General features: G+C 42.4%; 1 protein-coding gene across 11 annotated transcripts in view; it reads right to left on the bottom strand.

Annotated features, from left to right (window-relative positions):
- Positions 1-222: 222 nt before the first annotated feature.
- Positions 223-24150, bottom strand: part of BEST3 (bestrophin 3) — a 46082-nt gene continuing 22154 nt past the window's right edge. For 7 of the 11 annotated variants that reach the window (XM_059936468.1, XM_059936466.1, XM_059936467.1 and 4 more), the window contains 3 exons: positions 23212-23292; positions 21359-21510; positions 225-2991 (listed from right to left, as the gene is read on the bottom strand). In XM_059936468.1, the coding sequence (XP_059792451.1) occupies positions 2070-2991; positions 21359-21510; positions 23212-23292 (1155 nt within the window). In that variant the 3' untranslated portion in view covers positions 225-2069. Of the gene's footprint in view, positions 2992-17812; positions 17891-19516; positions 19737-21358; positions 21511-23211; positions 23293-24150 lie in introns of those variants that run through there. The other 4 variants (XM_059936475.1, XM_059936470.1, XM_059936465.1 and 1 more) reach the window with 4 other exon arrangements.

Genomic DNA, 24150 nt, shown 5'->3' on the forward strand with positions numbered 1-24150 from the left:
GCAGCAGTGAATTCCATCATTCTGTCTTCCAGGTCACTTATCCGTTCTTCTGCCTCAGTTATTCTGCTATTGATTCCTTCTAGTGTAGTTTTCATTTCAGTTATTGTATTGGTCATCTCTGTTTGTTTGTTCTTTAATTCTTCTAGGTCTTTGTTAATCATTTCTTGCATCTTCTCAATCTTTGCCTCCATTCTTATTCCAAGGTCCTGGATCATCTTCACTATCATTATTCTGAATTCTTTTTCTGGAAGGTTGCCTATCTCCACTTCATTTAGTTGTTTTTCTGGGGTTTTTTCTTGTTCCTTCATCTGGTACATAGCCCTCTGCCTTTTCATCTTCTCTATCTTTCTGTAACTGTCAAGAGCGTGGGCTCTTGAGTCAGATAAACCTGGGCTTGAACCCAAGCCCTGCCACTTCCTAGCTATGTGATTTTAGTCAAATTACTTCTCTAAAGCCTCTGTTTTCTTCATCTTTAAAATGGAGATAGGGACTTCCCCGGTGGTTCAGTGGTTAAGACTCTGCGCTTCCACTGCAGGGGGTGTGGGTTCAATTCCCGGTTGGGGAACTAAGATCCCACATGCCGCGCAGCCAAAAATAATAATAATAATAATAAAGAAAGCATTGGTCTGCTAAGGTATGTTATTTGGATAAAAGAATAACAACTAACATTGAGAAATGAAAGACTCCTTCAAAAAATAATAAGGTAAAATAGAGATAATAGTATATCAATTCATAGGATTCCTGTGAGGATTAGTGGGATTATCTGTTTTTACACGCTATTGTGAACGCTCAATAAGTGGCAGCAATTAGGGCTATTTTGTTTTTGAGCTTGTAGTCAGGCTTCATCATATGATAGAAATAGTGAGAGTGGCACTCATTAGCATGGCCTTCCAGTTAAAGTTGGGAGCTCCCAACAAACAGCCACCCAAGAACTACTTGGAGGAAGTGAGTCAATGTCCCATCCCCATCATACAGTCCTGGACCCCCTTAACCTCCCAGCTCCAATACCCTACTTCATCCCAAACAACCTGGCAGACACAGTAACTGGTCCCATGTCAAGACACGATGGGGATTTTTGCTTTAAGAGCCTGAGTGAAACCGTTTGAAACCTTGTTATTTGGTTCCATAGCATTTGGTGATGCAGGTCTCATGCCCTCGTGGCTTCTCCGGTGTTCAAGACCTAAGAGTGGACGCAGAGAGAGACGGCCACGGCTGAGAGGTCATGGGGGACACAGCAGCTCCCATGCCCCTTCCCGCGAGGCTGGGAGGAGCCAGGCTGGATTTCCTGACACTTTGATCGCTCTGTAGGAGGCTTTGCCAATGCCTAGTGCTTTTAAAACTGTGGCAAGAAGTAAGCAACAGAGTTGGCAGGAGAAAATGTTACAGCCTGAAAGGTGGGACGGCTGAGAATCACTGGAGAAGGAACAAGACTAGGGAGATGAGGAGAACGGTAGGATGAGGGACTAAAGGGGGAAGAGAGAAAAATGAAGTCCCGAAGGCGAAAAGGAAATTGAAGGGAGATGGAGCTTTCTGATGCTGATGAGGCTTAAGAATTAGGAAACGATAAGAGTTCTAGAAAGTGGAGGGAGATGGTTAGAAAGCCTCAGACAAGGAATCAGCATTAGGAAGGGGCTTTTGAGGCATCATATGATCCATCTGCCTGTCTTTATAACTGAAGAAAAGAAGAAAGGGGAAAAAAAAAAAAAAAAAAAGGGAAGAGAGAATCCCTTGTTTCTCTATTGGCAAAACTAGGGGATTGGACCATGATCTATAAAGCCCTTTGCAAAGCTAACAATCTATGCATTTATAAGGCATATATATTTATATATTTAAGATTCCTTATTTGGTTAAGATACGTCACTGTGGTCTGCATAACTTCCATGAAAGTCACTTTGTAGTGGGTGGCGTGAATGTGTTTGATTTTCTCAGTTCTGAAAAAGTCAGGATCATAATGCCCTTCAAAGTTTTAAGTAGCTTATACAGTATGATTATTTAAAAAAAAAAATTGACCAGCCCCCAGGTATGTTCTGGAACTAATACTTGAACTTTTGGGAAAGTAAGAATCTAGGCTAGAACCAGGTCCTAGAACTTTCTGGCCTTCCTTTGGGTGACTCCTCCGTTTGCTCGTGGTTGAACTCTATGATATCCGTTTCCTTGGTGTCCAGGTTTTCCATTAAATACAGCGCATCAGGAGAGACTCGAGAACCAGCCGCAATGTTGATTCCGCTGGTCTCTGAGGACGTTTCTGTGTCAAGTAGAGGAACCGGCTCAGGGCTCACGGGATCCAGACTTAGGCCTGCCAGGGAGGTGCGGCTGGGCTCCACGAACCTCGGGAGGCCCCACCTTTCTGGGGACTTGTCATTCTCATGAGGGTCCTCCTCAGAGGCAAACTGGAGGAGGTTTCTCTCAGCTTTGGCTGGAACAGTCTGGGAACTGGGGTCCCTAGAAGGTGCCCCTTTCTCTGAGGGGAACGGGACTGACCCCACAGGGTCCTCCTGCTGCCCAGCCCTGCTCGGCTGAACCCCAGTGAAGTCAGAGCTCTGGATAGAGGCAGTGGAGTCGTGGTGGTCGTCCTCTGCCCTGGGCACCGCCGCTTCAGCTGCTACCTCGGGGAGCCGCGGCGTTTTGGTGGGGTAGCCCCTCACGCTGGACGGTGGAGCCAGGCTGGCCTGTCGGATGGTGGGCAGCTCTCCCAGGCTGGCGTGCAGCTTGGGGCTCCCCTCTGGGGCGCAGGGGTGCTTCCAGGTGGCTGAGTTACTGTGGGGACTTCTCGAGGGCACGTGCAGCAGGTCCCTGGCTGGGCTGAGGTCGCCCGGGGGGAAGAACGTGGAGCTGTCGCTGGCCTGTCTCCCGTAGCTTCTCCTCCTGGGGCTGGAGGTGCGTTCGTGGGTGCTCAGGAACCTCTTGACTCTTCCAATCATGGAGCGGCGATGGCCATGCTTCTCATAATCCCACAGCCAGTCCTCGCCGGGCAGGTCGGACCCCGACAGCCTGAAACACACAAGGACAAAATGCAGGCAGAGCAGCTTCAGGGGCCTAACTTTGTGTTGGGGCCAGAGGCTCAAAGGTAAGGACTGAGTTCGGTATTTTCACATTACAGATTTTGAAAGGGAGGGGGGAGGGGGACTTTAACTTGAGATAATCTAGCAGAGGTTCTCAGACTTTGGGGTCACGGGACCCTTTTAAACTTCTAAAAAATTACTGAGTACCCTGGCAAGATTTGTTTATGTGGTTATAGCTATTGCTATGTACTGTGTGAGAAATGATGACTGAGGAATATGAAAAAGCACAAGAATGTGCAAGCACACATTCCATTAACTAAGTGATGACATCACTACATAGCCTCTGGAAAATTCTACCGTACCCTCACAAAAGGACAAGAGTGAAAAAGGCAGATAACAGTTTAATGTTATTATGAAAATAGTTTTGACCTTAAGGACTTGGGTCTTGGGGTCTTGGTTCTTGGGGACTTCCAGAGGTCCCCAGCCCATATTTTGAGAATCACTGATCTAGAGACTTAGACATTAAAAAAAAAAAAAGATATAGTATGTGTTCTTTCTCCCTTGTTACAGGTGAACTAAAGTCATGTTTTCCCAGGACCCATATAACCCCCCAAAACAATGGATCACAGCTAAATTCAAGACAATCCAAACAACAGCTAACATTTACTGACTATGCACCTTCCATGTATTAATTCATTCAATTATCTCAGTAATCGTGTATGTTAGTATCATTATTATTCACATTCTGCAGGTGAGGAAACTGAGGCCCTGAGAGATTCATTAAGGCTATGTAGCTAGTGAGGGCTAAACCCAGAAGTCTGATTCCAAAGCCTTTGTTCTTAATCTCTTCTATTTAAAGTCTGTTACGTAGGTGTCAAGAGATGAGGTAGAGCCCAGCGGCAAAATAATGTGTAAAATACAGTCCTTGCCTAGAGGTCATTTGCTAACATTCCTGGTCCATGCTTTGCACTTCTGTACTTGTGGGAAAGAGTACATCCATGAAGGTGGTGTGGACTTGCAATGCAGTTGGGCTCCACTGGTGATTAAGTCTTATGGATTTGTTATTGCTAAGAATATCCTGTTGAATTTTTAATATTTGAGACATAAAACAAATAATCCTACCATTTTTAATTTTCTCCTTCAAGGCTGAAATAAAAGGATAACTGAGAAAACAGTATGGGAATATTAGTTAGTAAGGCAGGCTCCTGCCTCAGATTCTGTGGTTATTTGTCTCACATCTCCGTGGATATACAGTCTTAACGAAGTTCCAAGAAAAACTGCTTAAAGCCCTGCCCATGATCAGACCATCCTAGTCCAGTGTTCGCACTGACATCCATGGTGACAAGATGCTTTAACCAGGTGCATTTTATGGGACATAAAGGGAAAACTTGGAACAGCATAATATTGGTGTAACCTGAAAGGGCAAAGTGAGCAGCCAAAGAAAACGTTGTTCCTCCATGTTTATGAATAAAAGATGGATGATTGAGATGATTAACTGGCTAAATGTCCTGGGATAGCATTCGATTACAACCTTGTGCTGTTATTCTAAAGCCTCGGCAGTGCCCTTGGCTACCAGATAGCCTTCTGGCCCACCTTCCACTGTTCACGGCTCGGATTCTGTTACATTGACTTGAGAAATGCAGACTCGTGCTTCAGCAGCCTTGGTGACTCTGCGTGTTGCATTTCATTAGGTCAGATCTCCAGTCACACTTCAGGAACCCATTTAGTTATGGAGGACACCAGAGCAGTTGGTCACTAAGATTGCTGTGCTGGATGTGCTCTGGGAATCCGAGGTGGAGCTGGCAGTGTCTCTTTATAGGACAGGCCTCTGTCCTCCATTTGGGATCTTCACTTTTTATTTGGGATTTGTCTTCCTTAATTATTCTTTTTTTTTTTTTTAAAGGAATTCCTTTTTATTTTTATTATTTATTTTTATTTATTTATTCATTTTATTTTGGCTGTGTTGGGTCTTCGTTTCTGTGCGAGGGCTTTCTCCAGGTGCGGCGAGCGGGGGCCACTCTTCATCGCAGTGCGCGGGCCTCTCACTGTCGCGGCCTCTCTTGTTGCGGAGCACAGGCTCCAGACGCGCAGGCTCAGTAATTGTGGCTCACGGGCCCAGCCGCTCCGCGGCATGTGGGATCCTCCCAGACCAGGGTTCGAACCCGTGTGCCCTGCATTGGCAGGCAGACTCTCAACCACTGCGCCACCAGGGAAGCCCCTTAATTACTCTTTAAGGCACACAACCTTGTAAGAATGACAAAATCTTCTAGGAAAAAAATGTTTGTATTATCGTTACTTCAAAACTTCGTGAACCCTAAGTAAAAAACTTTCTAACTATGCACTGATGTAGTGGATATGTACACTCAACTGAGGCAAAGGAGTAAGGCCTTGGGTCACACATTGGAGAAAAACAAACCAGTTGCAGAGAGCAAACAGCAAAAAGGCCAGTGATCTTGCTGATGTTCTACTGATTCACCCACTGACATCGGGCAGGACTGCCCATGAGGTCCTATTGCACCTTCCTGCCTCTGAGACTGTGGTGTGGGCGCATGAGATTTATCCACATACCCAACTAAATGCATTGAGCATCTGCCATGAACACATTTGTTGCATTAAGTTCTGTATAACATAATCTAGAAGGAGGGAGAAGGCATGTATATAAATAGCTAAATTGGGGGCAAAGTAAGTTGTTGAGCTAGTCTTTGACACTGCAAAGGAAACAGATGAGAAGAGAAGGGACAGAATATTCCAGGTGGAAGAAGTGACTTGAGCAAATTAGACAGCAGGGAACTTCAGGTGTTTGTGAGGAATGGGAAATACTCGGATTAGTGTACAGAATAGTGTCAGGCATAAAACTGGTAGCCTTGGACTGCGTCATGAAGAATTATATACCAGGTAGAGGGATTAGGGCTTTACCCCAGAGGCAGTGGGCAGCTGTGGGTTGTCTTTGCGAGTGGAGGGCATAACTAGAATTGTGTCATTTGGTAGTCATGTCCAAGTGGGAAAAGCTACATGGAAAGCAACACTGTTGAGTGTTCTCATCCAGAAATGCTTTGGATAAGAAACATGACTTGGGAACTTTCTTTCTTTTTTTTAAATAAATAAATAAATAAATTTATTTATTAAAAAAAAAAACAAGAAAACAGGGAAAGGCAAAGAAGAGAATCAAGAGACAAGAGACAGGTCTTGACAGGGTGAACATTTTTAAAGGGTTATTAAGAAATAAGGCAAATAAAATGAATATTGATAGGAATGAAACAAAGAGGAAAACGAAAGGAGAGAAGGACTTCCCTGGCGGTCCAGTGGCCAAGACTCCGAGGTTCCACTGCAAGGGGCATGGGCTCAATCCTTGGTCGGGATCCCACATCCCACATCCCGCATGACGTGTGGCACGGCCAAAAAACAAAAAGCAAAAAAAATCAGAGGGCTAGCAACCTGGGGAGAAGGCGGACTCGAGTCCCAGAACCAGCTCCGGAGATTCTGCTTGGCCATGAAAGTTTTTAAAGGGGAAAAAGGGGAGGTAATCTCAATGACTTGGGAACTTTCCACACCATTAGTCAGAAAGACCATTAGTGGGTCTTTGGAAGAACACTTGGTGGTCTGTGACCTGGGGGGGCAGTTTTATGAATGTCATGCTGGAGTGATGAAGTCCTCCAGCTCTTCACGCTATCAAAGTGCAGAAGTGAAACTCCCCAGCGTGACAGACCTAATGACCTTTCTTCCAAATGTTTCTGTGATGGAGGTTTCATTGCCAACACACAAGACCCATCTCCTTTCTCTGGTTCCCAATAGGACAGCAGAAACTGTGGTTTGAGGACAAAATGGTTTAAGGCTGAAAACATGCGGAATAGAATACATTAAAGATTATTTATTTCCCAGTTGAAAGGATGTACCTTTTAGGTCCTTTGACACTTTCTGCTCCTCCTTATTTGATTTTTATTTTATTTTATTATATTTTAAAGGGAACTTTATTTGTTTATTTTTGGCTGCGTTGGGTCTTCGTTGCTGCACGTGGGCTTTCTCTAGTTGCGGAGAGCGGGGGCTACTCTTCATTGCGCTGCGTGGGCTTCTCATTGCAGTGGCTTCTCTTGTTGCGGAGCACGGGCTCTAGGCGCGCAGGCTTCAGTAGTTGTGGCACGAGGGCTCAGTAGTTGTGGCACACGGGCTTAGTTGCTCCGCGGCATGTGAGATCTTCCCGGGCCAGGGATTGAACCCGTGTGCCCTGCATTGGCAGGTGGATTCTTAACCACTGCGCCACCAGGGAAGCCCCTTATTTGATTTTTAAAGACCTTTAGGGCTTCCCTGGTGGCGCAGTGGTTGAGAATCTGCCTGCCAATGCAGGGGACACGGGTTCGAGCCCTGGTCTGGGAAGATCCCACATGCCTCGGAGCAGCTGGGCCCGTGAGCCACAATTACTGAGCCTGCGCGTCTGGAGCCTGTGCTCCGCAACAAGAGAGGCCGCGATAGTGAGAGGCCCACGCACCGCGATGAAGAGTGGCCCCCGCTTGCTGCAACTAGAGAAAGCCCTCCCACAGAAACGAAGACCCAACACAGCCAAGAATAAATAAATAAATAAATAAATAATTTTTAAAAAAAAAAAAAAAAAAAAAAAAAAGACCTTTAGTATAGGATTAGTACAATCCTGAGGCCCAAATACAACACCACTTAAAATGCCCCAAAACAATTATAGCAGAAACATTGTATGATAGAATGTAAGCACCCTCATTATATTGCTATATTTTAGAGAAGATCAGCTGAAAAACCTAGGTCTGATGTTCTGGAATTCACTCAGACTGAGATAGGCAGGTAATTAGAGACCGGAGGACGTACATGGAAAGTGCCATGCAGCCATTAGTGTCCAGCAGGTGGAATTTGAGAATTGCCTCTGTGGTGAGGAGAATGATTTATTTCGGGGGCTTGCAGAGCCAGGTTTACTGCTGCCTAGGCTGACCCCAGCTGTATGACCTTCGGAGAGTCACTTAACCTCCCTGTGGCTTAGCATCATACTTGATAAACTAATGACAACAATACTTACTTTACTTGCTTTACAAGGGTGTTTGGAAGTTCAAAAGGAATAATATACATGGAAAAGCTTTGAAAAGTAGACGATATAAAAAGGACTCTGTCAATGACTGGCAAACTTTCAGAGATGGTTTCCAAATCATCATCGACTACACATGGTTAGAGGAAATAATAGTGTCTGTCCGAAGGTCACTCCCTTTTCTCCTTCAAGCGTGTCCTTTAAAAATGCTGCTACACCTCGAAGCTGCCACCTAACAATTAACATGTTGGAAGGGATGACTACAACAGTTGTTTATGGATGAGACTAGGGTATTGAGTAGATGGAGGGGAAATATAAGGATGGGAGGAAGCTGGGTTTTTTGAGAGAAAGAAGATAAGGCCAGTCAGGTGGTGGGACTGCCCTGACTTGCCTCCCAATATTGTTTTTTGTGCCATTTGCAGACATTGTCAAATCCTTCAGTAAACATTATGGCACAATATAAATCATCAATGCAGAAAAAGTGAGAATGAGAAAGGTTGCGGCATGTATTGGGCTATTTGTGAAAGGGAGGAGAAGTGTACGTGGCGGGAGAGAGAATAGATTATGTTAAGCTCGGCGGGCTAGTTGTTTCTAGTTGAGTCTGGAAGGAGGGAGAGCATGCATTATTTCTACAGGTCAAATCGATGTCAGGATTGGGATGTGTTCTTATTTCAATCTCAAGTGTTAAAAAAAGACCCCCAATTTTCAAGATATCTATTGAGCACCTACAAAACCGTCAACCCCTCAGTCTCCCTTGCCAATGACTAATGTCTGAGGGGTCCAGTAGCTGTGATTTAATTAAGGCCTCTTGAAAAGATGCTTGGATGCTCAGGGGTGCAGAAGAATACTTGTCACCTCCTGTTACTGTAACAAAGAAGAGGCAGGACACAGGACTGCGGAAGATGGCAGCCGACTTCCAGCTTCTCGGGGTGTGTCTTACATGGAAAGACCAAAACAGCCCCAATGACTTGAAAGATGTAATGTATTTTTTTCAAAGCAAGCTTTTTGCAAAGGAAACCCCTTCTCATTAGTGTCATCAAGTAACTATAGAGCTTCAAAGATTGAAGAATAAAACTAGATGATGCTTGTCTTTCCTTCTCTGTGGCCACTTTTAAAGTGGTATTTTGACAATTTAAATTCAAATAATAGGTCATTTTAACAGAACTGAAATGAGGAATTTAGGAAAATGATACTTAATACGATGAATTCTACTTCTCACATCAGATTTATTGTTTTCAAATTGCTTGTGTATTCAAAGTCAGGCGGCTGCCTTGGAGGAAGCCAGTAATTGCCTGAAAGTCCACTGGGGCAGAGGCACATGTGCAGGAGCCTTTATTCATGGGCAAAGCAAAATGTACTCTTCAAACCCATTAGAGGCACACACTGTAATTTTTAACCTTCTGCACTACAGAATCACCGTCAAAGCTGTAGCCAGGGATTTATAAAATGAGTAAATAACCCTCATGCTAAGCCGGGAGGGGCGGGCTGAGTGTTGTGAGAAAAATCCCGTGGACAGAACATTGTATCCACCCAGCAACACTGCCCCCCCCCCCCCCCCCGCCCCGAGCCCCTTCCCCCAGCGCCCTGCCCCGCCCCCGCCGGCTAGGAGAGAGTTTCAAGCTGTGGAGAGCATCACTGGAGGTTGTTGAGACCAGAGAGCTGGCCACCACCTACCCGCTGCCTCTCTGATAGTTTGGACCAAGGATTATGGCAAATCTGGTTAAAGAACAAGCATATCTAGCCTCACATTACCATTTTGTTTCTTCTCACCTGGCCTCCATTGGCTGTCACAAAAAGAAATTGTGGCCCAAAGTTAAAGTCCCCACCTTTCCATACTCTTGTATCCTATGAGAGTTTTGTTAGAAAAGGAAAGTAAGCCATCTATACCTCTCATACCACTTAGAAGGTGAAAACTAAGCACCAGTGGTGACCCCATGCCGGCAAATGAAAGAATCCCTGAGCAAGTTCTAAAATTATGAACTTAATGGACATTCATCTCCTTGGGAGTTTCCGTCTCTCCTTTCCTTTCTGGTACATTAAGTGAAAATCAATGTTCCAAGAATACGTTTTTGTTGAAGTTAGTGATTCAGAATTTGAGATATTTTGGGCTGTTTATGGCACAAGCATGCAATAGTGTGTGTGTGTGTGTGTGTGTGTGTGTGTTTGTGTGTGTGTATATATATAATCAGACTATGTTTCTTCTTGTAAAGTTAAAATATTTGAATATAGTTGGCTAAGAAGGGATTACTGAATAAAACATCCATCTAGAAGTATATTTAACCACACTTTAATAAAGTCTTTGCTTGCTTGAATATGTATTTTGATATATTTGAAGTATTATATCACTAAGAATACTTCTGACTGTACTGTAAAATCCTAAATGCTTTGTGCACGTTAAATACATATACGTTTCACTGCAAAAAAAGTACTGTATTATTTCTACATATTCTTAGGACCTTGGGAATGAAGATAGATATGTAAAAGTCATTATTTCTGGGTATGTGGTTGTAGTTTCACAGAACCAAATAAATCTTAAATTCCTCAACTCCTAACCAGGAGGAACTCTTACAAAAATTTGAATATTACTCCTCTTTGTTAAGTGGATCCTTAATTCACAGACCCATTCCTTAAGATCACTACCAACGTGAGGAAGTTTTGACATATTTGAATCATGGCAGAAAGGCCAATACAACAGTGTTGTATGAGCTGGACTGCAGTCGGCAGTTTGGGTTGCCAGGCTGGGAGCCTGCCTTTAGATTAGCAGGGCAGAGTGAGCACAGCCCCACGAAGACACCCCTCACGACACACTCGAGTGATCTATTTCATAAGCAGCTGCAGCCTCTCTCCTCCAGAATTTCGAATGCTTTAGCTGTTATGGATGGATATTTTGTTAGGGTTTTTCCAATGCCTTTAAGGAATTATTGCTGTTTGGATTTCCAAGACAGGATTTAAAGGGAGTTATGAGACTTCAGGTCTTTAATTTCCATGTGTTCCATTCCTCAGAGCCTTAAAAATCTGTGCTAATGGACAATCCCAAGTATTTAAAAAATAATAAGAATTTTGGAGTGAACCCATGATGTTATAATGTGAAGACAAGCATTCTACCTCAAGCTAGCTGTGGTAGGTTGGGCCGGGACCTCATTTAAAAAAAAATTATTTTCAGCAATGTTGGCTTGAGTTTGAGCATTCTAGGTTTGTTTTGGTTAAGTGAGGTTTATCAAGCATAAGTGTCCACTGTTTCGCAAAGAAGACCTTTTTCATTTTAGGGCTTGTGTATGTTTTCCTGATATGCAACTTTTGGACAACTCTTCTTTTGGCTGCTTGTGGGTGTTTTCTTAAACTTGGTTACTAGTGTCTCCATGGTTAAGCTAATGAAAAGATTCCTTAACTAAAATAGCAGATCAGAAAGCATTCTATATTATGACAAAGAACAAACTAAAGAGCTTCAACTGAAATTATCTTAGGTGTGGTAATGGGAACAGAGTTCAAATAGGAAAGATTCTTTTTCATTGTTCAGTTAATTCATAGGCTGGTTTATTAAATGGAGATTAGTAGTTTATTACAATAATTAACATGGTTTATTAAATGCTTAAGACAAGTATATCCATGAAAGCATTTCTATTCTGGGTGCTCAGTTCAGATTTTCAACTGGCCTTTTTTCATTCAAAGTGGTCATTCTGAAGTTGATTTTGTCTAATTGAGTGCTTTTTATTTATTTATTTTGGCCACACCATGCGGCATGTGGGATCTTAGTTCCCCCATCAGGGATTGAACCCATGCCAGCTGCAGTGGAAGGACGGAGTCCTAACCACTGGACCGCCAGGGAATTCCCTGAAGTTGATTTTTAACATGCCGCATACAAAGATTGGGAGATGGAACTTCAGCATTGGTTTGGTGTTAGAAATGATAAGATGCTCTTTTAAAACAGAAGCTTTTGGTCTTAGATTCAGCAGAGAAAGATGGGCTTTGTCAGTTATAACTTCCTTCGGATTAAGGCATGATGATGCTTGGAGGTGGTGAGAACATTGGTTCCTGCTTCACTAGCTGAACAGGCACCATCTCCCCATCGCCCTTTACAACATCCATCTTCAGCTCCCTCCCTCCAGCTCAGGCTCCGAGGCCTCCTCTCTCCCCTGCCGCCCCCGTGTCTTCTCTAGGCCCTTCTCTGTCAATTCCCCTGGCTCCTGGGTCTTCCCTCTCCTCCAGGGAGCTCCTTTCACTCTGCCTGTCCTTTTTCGTTCCTTTCTCAGAGCAACAAGAGTTATCAATTTATTTCTTTATTACATCTTGCTTCATCTTATAAAGGATTTGAGGTAGCTGATACAAATAAACACAATGCAATAATATATAAAGTTAGGCTAAGATGATAGAGCTAGAATAAGGAACACTAACAAGATGAGACCAAAAGAAACATGCCAAAAAATCTCACACACTGACTAAAGGTGGTCTACAAATTGGGTTTTCAGCTTTCAGCAGCCAAAATGAAAAGACCGTCATCAACTATAAAATTCACAGTCTGTAAGAGAAATAGTGTAAGAGTTACCCAGAAGAGGCAAAACTTTCTTTTTTCCCACTGATGTCTGAGATAAATTTTCCCCCGTAGGACCTCTGATAAAAGGGATGCTAAGTCATACAGTGGACAGTACTACAGTAAATACCATAGGGAGTCTTAACGGGTTTGTCCAGACAAGACCGGGGCGTAACGGTAAAGTGAAATTCAGTAGAGATGGTTAAAGTAATTCCAAGGATTGGTGGTAGGGTGGGGAGGGCAGGTTCCTCTTTCCCTCTAAACATGCTTAAGGTGTTCCCATCCTAAAATGTTACAAAACAAATATAAAATATGACATTACCCTCGACTCTATGTCTCATTGGATGCTGTCTGGTCTATTTCTTCCCCCCAATCCAGACTTCTCAAAAAAATAGTACATGGATAGTTAATGAGTTAAGGAATTATTGTGAGTTTTTGGTCTTTTTTTTTTTTTTTTTTTAGGCATGAAAATGGTACTGTGGTTATATTTGCTTCACAATGGTTCAGTGGTGGGTACAGTAAAGGTGGGTGGGAAGATGGGTGACACCAGGTTGGCCATGACTTGATAGTTGAAAGTGGGTGACGGCTACATGAGGTTTATTATAGTTTGTTCTCTACTTCTGTATATGTTTGAATTTTTCCATTATAAAATTATTTTGAAAATAGTTTACGTTGGCAATCTTGATCTCCTTGCCTCCCAATTTAGCTTCTGCTCAGCACTCTCACTTAAGTCTCCAATGACCTTAAAATGCAAACTCCTATGGTGTTTTTCAGACTTTATGTTGAAACTTCCACCCTCGGTCTCTATGACAGGGCATTCTCTGGGTTATTCTCCTGCACCTGTAGTGATCATTCCTGCTCTCTCTCAAGGACTCCTTTTCCTCTGACCACCCTTTAAGTGACAGTGTTCTACCCTTTGTATTCTGTCCTACTCACTTGACACTGTTCCTGGGTGCTCCCACCCACTCTTTAGGTTCTAACACACACCATGTACTGATAGCAGTCAAATGCATCCCCCTGTCTAGACTTTGTCTCTGTGCTCCCTGCCCGCTGGCCACCTCCATGTGAATTGCCCACAGATGCCTCAGAGGCAACCCACGCAAAAGGAAGCTCATCCTCTTTCCCTTTCAGCAGCTCCTCCTTGCTACTCTCTGTCATCCTCGGTTCATTACCAATCGCCCCGTCATACTTAACTCCTTCTCCTTTCTCGAATCTCTCCCTTCTGCCATCTCCACTGTCCACATCCCTGGAAGCGCCACCCTAGTCCGACCCTTATCCTCTCCCATCTAAACTATACTAACGGCCTGCTCTCTGGCTCTCTGGCTCTGGTCTTATCCCCAGGCATCCATCTTTCAGTCAGCTGCTAGGACAACCTGCCTAAAACACGAATGGGACCATGTCATTTAATAGCCTTGGAAAAAGGCTGAAACTCTTTACTCAGGCTGTAAAGCCCTCCATAATCCCCCCTTACCTCCCCCTCCAGGTTCATTTCTTGGCTCTTCTGCTTGCATATCAAATTGTTACTCTAATAGAAACACAGAGTAGGAAGACAGTTGCCAGGGGCTAGGAGGTTGGGGGAAATAGGGAGAAAATAGGTAAAAAGGTACAAACTTTCAGCTATAAGATGAATAGGGTTTGAGAAGCTAATTAAAACATGATGATTATAGTTGATAACACTATTGCATAATTGGAATTTGCTAAAAGAGAACTTAAATGTTCTCACCAAAAAAAAAAAAAAAAGATAAATATGTAAGGTGATGGATGTGTTAATTAACTAGATGGTGGAATCCTTTCACAATGTATACATATATCAAATCACCACAATGTGTACTTTAATTATCTTATAATTTTATATGTCAACTATACCTCAAAAAAGCTGAAATTTTAAAAAATTGTCACTTTGAATACACTATCATTCCTTTCCGTCTTTGCTCATATGGCCTGGAATGTACCTTCTGCTGAATCCCCTCACTCCTGTGTGCTAGCTCTAAATTCATTCTTTTTTTTTTTTTTTTTTAATTTATTTATTTATTTATTTATTTTTGGCTGTGTTGGGTCTTCGTTTCTGTGCGAGGGCTTTCTCCAGTTGTGGCGAGCGGGGGCCACTCTTCATCGCGGTGTGCGGGCCTCTCACTGTCGCGGCCTCTCTTGTTGCGGAGCACAGGCTCCAGACGCGCAGGCTCAGTAGTTGTGGGTCATGGGCCTAGTTGCAACGCGGCATGTGGGATTTTCCCAGACCAGGGCTCGAACCCGTGTCCCCTGCATTGGCAGGCAGATTCTCAACCACTGCGCCACCAGGGAAGCCCCCTAAATTCATTCTTAAAGATGCACATTAGACTCCCCAACTCTAAGGGCCTTCTTTGATTCACCAGACCCTGTGAAGTGTACCTTCACTGTGTTCCCATAAGACTCTCAGCGTTTCTCTATTGCTGCATTTACCACATTGTATTGTAACTTGTCTCCTCATTGTGTCTGTGAGCTTAAAAGGTGTGTTGTTTTGTTTGTTTTTTTTTGCCTGTCTGTAGCATCTGGCATAGAACCTACCATATACTAGGCCCTAAAAGACAATATTGCCTGAATAAATGAATGAGTACGTTCCACATGTGAAGATACAAGGAAAAATGTGATAATTTAAATTTGCACTTGAGATAAAAATGAGAGGGGGGAATTACTTTATTTCAGTAATGTATATTTGGTAAATGTGTAGGAAATAGGGCAATATTTTGGCCATGTTCCTGAATATAGAGAACAAAGGAATTGTCTCCAAGGAATTCCCTTTTTATATGGAAATGAGTAGTGTGCTGAATGTGAAAGAATGTAGGAGGCAGCGTAATTTCTCAGGTTGCCCTTGGATAGTACTTTTGCTCAGTTATTGAAGGGCATTGCCTCGACTTTGGAATTTCTGGGTCATGGGAATTGTGATTACAAACCTGAAACATTGATATGAAAAGATGAGGCAAATCTGATTTCTGAATTAAATATGCTGGGAACATATGTCCTAAATAGAATAAGAAAATAAAAAAACTCATCCAGGAAAGGATTTTTTATGTGCATCAAGCAGCAAACACTGAAATGTTTGCATCCATACCATGTTGACACCTAGTCTTCATCCTAATGCAAAGAACTCATTGGCTCAGTCATCATCAACCACCTGTGCTACAATAATCCTTACTTCTACCTTCCCTTTTCTCTGAGCCTCTTTCAGATTGTTTACTTGGTATTGATGTTGTATTTGTTGAGTGAACAATTCAATGCTTAGGGAATTAGCTTTTAAGATTTTAGAGGACATCTATTGTTTCTGCCAGCCCAGCAAACCATTCACCCTTCTCCTGGTAATAGCACCGTGATTTTTCTTAAAGTATCATTTACTCCATATGGCTGGCTGGGGCTGACCACACTCCTTGGTCCAAAGATGGACGCACGAACCAACCTTAGCTAATCAAAATATTGTGTCTTCCTGTTGATAGTTATTGGTTCAGGAATGGGCATGTTAGCCAAGTCCAGCCAATCATAATAAATCCAGTACTTTAGTTTTAAGAGTTAGAAAGGAGATGTGCTCTTTCCATAGGATTTGCTGAGAAGATAGGTTGGACACCTGGAGCTGCTGGCTGCCATCTTGCCTTTCTGCTGTCAGGAGGGGAGAGCCTGCCTGAAACCTGAGCCAGTGGAGGGAAAAGTAGAACTGAGGGACAGGGAGGGCAATGCGGGTCTTGGTGACATATCTGAGCCTCTGGATCCAGTCACACCCAAAGCTAGACTACTTTCTGAATGTGACCCAAGAAACCGCTTGTTGCTTAAGTTAGTTTGAGTTGGTTTTCTGTCATAGGCAACCAGAAACATCTTGTCTAATAGCACAATCATTGAAAGAATCGACACTAATGGATCAAAGAGGGCATTTCTGTGAATGCTGGCTTCCAAAAGCCTGAATTCCTGCAGTGACCTTTCCCGGACTGTGAGGCTCCCCTTTAGGGTCCTCATTCATGCAAAAAGTCAAGATCAAGTGAGCTTTTGCCTAGTTGTTTCTTTGATCAATTGGTTCTAGCAGAGTCCAGTTAAACGTCTCAGAAAAGCCTCCCCTAATAGACCCTGGCCTTTGCCTGTGCCTGGTCCATCCTGCTAGTAAATAGGCCATCTTAACTACAGGATTCTCTCTGACAACTGGTAACTTTTTGCTCCATTCTTTTTTTTTTTTTTTTAAAGTAGGTGATGAGTCTTTATTTATTTTTTAAAATCATAGACCTGTTTATTTTCACTAACATTTTGTGACTAGAACTAGAACATTTCTTTTTTTTTTTTAAAATTATTTATTTATTTATTTATTTATGGCTGTGTTGGGTCTTCGTTTCTGTGCGAGGGCTTTCTCTAGTTGCGGCAAGTGGGGGCCACTCTTCATCACGGTGCGCGGGCCTCTCACTATCGCGGCCTCTCTTGTTGCGGAGCACAGGCTCCAGACGCGCAGGCTCAGTAGTTGTGGCTCACGGGCCTAGTCGCTCCGCGGTATGTGGGATCTTCCCAGACCAGGGCTCGAACCCATGTCCCCTGCATTGGCAGGCAGATTCTCAACCACTGCGACACCAGGGAAGCCCCTACTTCTTTTTCTAAAATTAATTAATTAATTTATTTTGGCTGCATTGGGTCTTCGTTGCAGTGCGCGGGCTTCTCATTGTGGTGGCTTCTCTTGTTGTGGAGCATGGGCTCTAGGTGCACAGGCTTCAGTAGTTGTGGCACGCAGGCTCAGGAGTTGTGGCTCACAGGCTCTAGAGCGCAGTCTCAGTAGTTGTGGCACACGGGCTTAGTTGCTCCACGGCATGTGGGATCTTCCCGGACCAGGGCTAGAACCCGTGTCCCCTACATTGGCAGGTGGATTCTTAACCACTGTGCCACCAGGAAAGTCCCTTCTTTCTTTTTAAATAATTTTTATTTCTTAGGCCATGCTGTGCACATGTGGGATCCTAGTTCCCTGACCAGGGATCGAACCCGTACCCCCTGCGTTGGAAACGTGGAGTCTCAACCACTAGCCCGCCAGGGAAGTCCCTTTTGCTCCATTCTTAAATACCCTACCTCCTGGTTTCCTCTCAAGAGTTTTATTTTCTTTCCCAAATTTCCAAGGTTAGTTTAATATGAAAAATAGCTTAGATTTGTTTAATCTTTCTGTGCCTCAGTTTGACATCCACAAATAAGAAATCTGTACTAGTTGATAATAATGCTCTACATTTATATCTAGAGTGTTTTTATGCTTACCATCTTGTTTAATCTTCCCAGTAATCATTTGGGTTATGTATTTTCTCCAAGGTCTTGTAAATTCCTAATGCTATGTTTCTGTATTTAGAAATAGGAGAAATACATATTTTAATACTTTCTAAAGAACATGGACACTTGCAAAGGAATGTAAAATTATGATGATTAGGATGAATATGTAGATCAAGATAAATATCTTGAGGACCAAAATAAATTATCATTTTAACCATCATGCAAAAACAATTCAATGGACATTAGAAATGGAAAACAAGTGGTACTTGCAGTCCAAATAGAGTCATCACGATGATTCCCCGGCCCTATCAATGGTGCTGGTCTCTTTTCTTTTACAAGGCAGATCTTCAAATACTTTGCATTAATTAATGACGGGGGGAGTGGAGGGGAAGTTTAAAGCTTACTCAGTGATCTAAAAACAAACTCACAGAAAAACCTCTTCTATTAATTTTCAAAATTGAGAAGGTTACCAGATATCCATGAAACTGCCACTGCAGAATATATTGGGTTGGTCAAAAAGTTCCTTTGGTTTTTCAGTAAAAATAAAAGACACATGTTTCATTTTCACCAAGATCTTTATTGGACAACGTATTCACCCTTTTGTTCCACTACCTTCTGCCATTTTTCACGTAACTTCATAATTCCATCTTCCCCAAACTTTTTATCTTTTTGAGCATAGAACTGTTCCGGGTGCCTTTTACAGTCTTCCAGGGAATTGAAATTTTTTCCATTAAGAGAATTTTGTAAAGACCGAAATAAATGGAAATCCGAAGGTGCAATGTCTGGTGAATACAGTGGATGAATCAGAACTTCCCAGCCCAGCTGTAACAGTTTTTGCCTGGTCATCAAAGAAACATGCGGTCTTGCATTATCCTGATGGAAGATTATGCGTTTTCTGTTGACTAATTCCTGATGCTTTTTGTTGAGTGCCACTTTCAGTTGGTCTAACTGGGAGCAGTACTTGTTGGAATTAATCATTTGGTTTTCCAGAAGGAGCTCATAATAGAGGGCTCCCTCCCAATCCCACCATATACACAACATCACCTTCTTTGGATGAAGACCGGCCTTTGGTGTGGTTGGTGATGGTTCATTTCGCCTGCCCCACGATCTCTTCTGTTCCACATTATTGTACAGTATCCGTTTTACATCGCCCGTCACAATTTGTTTTAAAAACGGAACATTTTCGTTACATTTAAGTAGAGAATCGCACACAGAAATACGGTCAAGAGGTTTTTTCCGCTTAACTTATGTGGGACCCAAACATCAAAGCGATTAACAACCAAGCTGGTGCAAATGATTTTCAACGCTTGATTTGGATATTTTGAGTATGTGGGCTATCTCCTGCGTGGTATAACATTGACTGTTCTCAGTTAATGTCTCGATTTGATCTCTATCAACTTCAACTGGTCTACCCGACCGTGGAGCATCGTCCAGCGAGAAATCTCTAGCACGAAACTTTGCAAACCACTTTTGACACGTTTGATCAGTCACAGCACCTTCTCCATACACTGCACAAATCTTTTTTTGCGTTTCAGTTACATTTTTGCCTTTCTTGAAATAATAAAGCATAATATGCCGAAAATGCTGCTTTTTTCCTTCCATCTTCAATATTAAAATGGCTACACAAAAATTCACCAATTTCGGTATTTTTTAAATGCACACTGGTATGACAGCTGTCACAATACAATCTAACAAAATTGTTTTGAATGAGGGCTAAAGACAACTAAGCGCTACTTAGAGCCATCTTACGGAAAAAACCGAACGAACGTTTTTGCCAACCCAATATTACAAAAGGCTGAGAAGTGCAAACAGCAGGAAATTGCTATTTATGGAGACTAAGCAGTCTGCTGAGGTAGGGATGAGTACCTTGGTCTGGAGGAGGTCCTGGATAGGAGGGCCCAGGCTTAGCAGGCATCTAGAAGCAGAAGCAAGGAGTAGGCAACCTTCACCAAGCTGTGCTTTGAAGGCAGCAAGGTGAGCGTCCCGGCTCGGCTCCTGCATCATCTCATTATTTGCCACAATTCCTGAGATTCCACTTTCAGTCATCTTTTTCTTTGGGTCTTGAAGGGGTTTCAGCCTCAGAGGTTCTTTTGGAGGAGCACCCCCAAACCATTATTTTTGAGGATTAGGAGACATTGAGCTAAAAATAAAGCCTTATAGGGATAGGATTGAAGCTAGATATTCTCATAGTAGTATTAAAAACAAGACAACAGGCCCAAAATAGAGTCACTTATGCTAAGCCCCATGTCACCAAACGGAGACATAGTTTCGGTTCTTCCAGAAATAGAATCTTAAACCAATCAATCAGGATTTGCCTGATCAGCACTACTTAGGTAGTCTGCCTTCTAGACCCCTGCCACCTCCTATAGGAAAGTGACCTTGCAATAACCAACCCACTTTTTTGCCTGGTGTAACGGCCTTTTTCCTGCCCCCTTCTGCCTACACAAGTCTTTCACTTGTATAGCCCCTTGAAGCTCCTTTCTCTTTGCTAGATTGGATGCTGCCCAATTCATGAATTGTTGAATAAAGCAGTAAGATCTTTAAAATTTACTCAGTTGAATTTTGTTTTTTAACAGTAGAGAAAGAGGAGGGCTGAACTGTATGGGGGGAAGAGAAAGAAGGTCACAGGTGGCAACTTTAGACACGATCTCACTTCACAAATCTGCTTAGAACTGGCCTCAGGGAAAAATGAACCATAGTTTTGCCAAAAAGTTATAAGAAAAACTCCGTAGAAGTTTTTCCTTTTTCTGTAATTTTTTGGAAGGGCTCTTTTTACTTTTCTAAATTTGTCCATACTCTTCTCTTTAAGTTACCTGGAAACTGTAGCATCTGCCTTCAGCAAATATACTTAAACTTCCCCCACATTCACACATTTCTCCAAAGTCAGATACGTTATCAGATTTAATAAAATTATTCAAGAACTGTGCATGATTTACTGCAGGCCTCAGCCCGTTTATTTAAAGCTCATAGTACATAGGGACAGATTGTTATGTTAAAACAACTGAACAGACACTGGCTTGTATACTAAACAAGTCAGTTTGATCAAAATATACTCTTAGAGTAACACTTTTGATAAAATTTATCTTAAGGCTTGCTTGTCTCAAAATAGTCTAACACAGTGCCTACACATGGTATATACTCAACAAATACTTGTTAAGATGCATTTCATTATGATAGTTATAATTCAATAATAAACAACTGTATAATTAAAACAGTAAACTACTCTTCAAGTTGGAAGGAAAAAAAGAGGATAGTTTCACAACTACTGGAAAATTTGCTGTGGTATAAAGGCAAGGTAAAATGCAAATTACCTCAAAACACACATATACACACACTATATTTAAATCAGAAACTACAGTCTCTTTAATTTCTCACTCTCTTGGACATATTAATTATGTCTGAAAATTTGAAAAAGCTACCATTGTAAGATATTAATAATTGAGAGTTCTTATGAAAGTAACTTCAGAACCACATCACAAAAAGATCAGAACAGTGACTTCTCTTCTAAATATTGATGATTTTTAAAAATGTGCTTACCCCATTTCAACGGTTGACCCCAGAAATGAGGGTATGCAGTAGTCAGCAGCTGCCAGTGTATACGGTGGTCGAGCAGCAGAATCGTCCCAGTAAATGTCCTTCTTCATTTTGGGTAAGCTCATGTGCATTTCATCCACAGCTAAAAGGGAGACCTAAAATCATCGTTAGAGTGTTAGAATAATTCAGATGTGAATTGTATTTATAAAGAAAGAATAGGTTTAGTGGGTGCATGGGGTTTGGAATGGGATAGAACACAGTGTGAATGAGTGAATATACAAATGTCTGTAGTTCATATTTGCTTCAACCAGTGCTGCTACAGAGAGTTATACATGTCGTTCACTGCATAAGAGCACTTGGCAATGGGGATAAGTGGAGCCATAAAACTGCCCAGACTAGATTCATCAAGCCACATACCCCAGAGTGGAGTGCATCTTATCTGGAGGCAGGAGAGACACCTTTTTCTTCTTTGCTCAAAATTTTCTAATTGTCTAGTGGCTCTCCTGACAGCAACCACATAATCCCAAATATTGCAGGAAGCCGGAGATTTCAATATTCCATTTCATTGATTCCATAAACATATTTATACTTGATATCATTTCTTATGTGCCCTGAATTTTTGTTTGTTTGTTTAGAAAAATATATCAACAAGCCTATACTGTTTAGGGTTATAGTGGTCTTCTCCTTTTGACTTTGACAAACTGATGCATGAATAAATTATTAATCCTCTGGAAATCTAAGTTTTACAAAGAGTGAGTGGTGTAGGCATTACACTTCTTCCTCAACAGGCTGACAATGTGATTGTTAGAGGTCAATACAGAGGTCGTGACCTGCCAGTTGACCTGTGAGCTGGATGAGAGTAATCGGAGGCTCCTCTCCCCTGTCCTTGGAATGTATATTCTGCCCACTGTTCCCACAGTGGGAGCTGTTTCAAGGACACAACCTTGAGAGAGTAATGTGCTGTTGAGACCATCTGGACTGAATACATGACTGAACCCCAGTGAGGCCTCTATATCAAATTTTAGGATTCTGGCAGGTAGGTGTGGAGGTCTACTCATCTGGTATCCACTGAAGACAAGCCTCTTAATTAAGTTCCTAGCTTGTTAAACCTGCCACCTACCAATCTGGAGTGGTCTGCCTTTTTCTTTGGTCTCTCCTTGCCCTCTGTGTACTGGGGCCAGTTTGTGAAACAACAGCAAAATGTTTTAACCTGTGTAAGAGCTGAGTAAGGGCTTGAAACAGATGAGCAAGTTGAAGCCCTTTTCTCAGCCTGTAGTTCTCAGAGAAGAGAATGGGTTGAGGAGAGTCTTGCCTAAAAGCAAAATTCTCTCATGCTGCGTCTTCATGAAAAATATCTCTGAAATAATGCTCCAGGGTAAAGGCTCTGGGGTCCATTTGGTGTGATTGAGGGAGATTTGAGACACAGGCTGGTGTGGCCCATGTTTCCAGTGTCCAGCTGCTGGACATCTGACTGCAGGGACCTACATGATGTGAGTTGGGAACTCACATTGGATTGTGTCTGGCTGGCACTTTATGTCATTGTTAATCTTTTTAGGTGGCAATAGGAAACAGATTAAAGAATGAATTAAAATATTGGTCTGTACTGAGATGGAAGTGGCTATGTAAAGTTAGTAAAGAAACCTACAAAGAAAACTGGCTTGAAATTGTATTTAAAAGGGACTAAATTTTACCGGAACTGAGATCCAGGACCCGCGAGGTTCCAAAAGGACCTCGAAACAACATACTGAATAGCCAAACCTCTTTTGTTTGTGGCTAAAGCACTCAAGTTCAGGGGCTGGCATTCAGAGTCTGTTTAGATTATTAATGTTTGTAAAGGAAAGAAAAGCTCCTCTAACCTGCAGATTTCTGTCAATGCACCAGTTAGTTTCAAAATCATCATCATCTTCTCCAAAAGGGTTGATAAGTTGCTCAGCTACCTGCAATTGAGAACATAGAATAAGTCCGCCATGATGCTGTGATGACTAAGAGTGAAGGTTGAAGAGGATTCCTGTTTCACTCTCTGCTTTCTTTGGTCACCTTTCATAATAGGAAGCCTAGAGTGAAGTGGGTTGTTCTGCAGATGCAGATATTTATCAGCCAGTGAGAATGGACTCAGACCGTGAATCATGCACCTGCAGGGTCTGCTCTCCAAAGACTCTGTCTATTCAGCTGGTGACAATGCAGGCCCCAACTAGGAGAAGCCATGGGCTGTTTAGGAGCCAAATGACTGATTCTCAGGTACAAATCAGCCAGCAAATATCAAAAGAGCATTGTGCTAGGCACTTTGAGGGGTACGTAGCCTGTGCTCTGAAAGAATTTACAAAGGGCCAGGTGATGAGATAAAATGTAAATGTGGGCAAGGTTAAACAGCAAAGAAAGACTTCACAATTAGAGAAAATAATACAAGGAGATTTCATAATTATTGGACATAACTGCTAAATTAATGAGTCACAGAGCTAGTAAGTCATAAAGCTGGAATTTTTCTTACTTAGTTTTATCTTAAAGGATTTATGGCTATCTAGTAAGTTACTTTGAAGTTAAGTAACTTCTTATCATATATCTTCTAACAGTTGGTAAGTATTAGATGTTCTTACCATGTTCCTGAATTGAATAGCCTTCTTGATGAGAGATTTGTATGCCAAATATGTCTCACCTGTTAGTCTCTATTTTCATTAATTCCCTTTGATTTTTATTACCTGGACCTGTGTGTGTGTGTGTGTTTGTGTGTGTGTGTGTGTGTGTGTGTGTGTGTGTGTGTGTATGTGGTTTTGCATTGGGCCTAGATGTAAAAAACT

Source organism: Balaenoptera ricei, chromosome 10 (assembly GCF_028023285.1).
Source record: "Balaenoptera ricei isolate mBalRic1 chromosome 10, mBalRic1.hap2, whole genome shotgun sequence".
NCBI classification, from domain to species: Eukaryota; Metazoa; Chordata; class Mammalia; order Artiodactyla; family Balaenopteridae; genus Balaenoptera; species Balaenoptera ricei.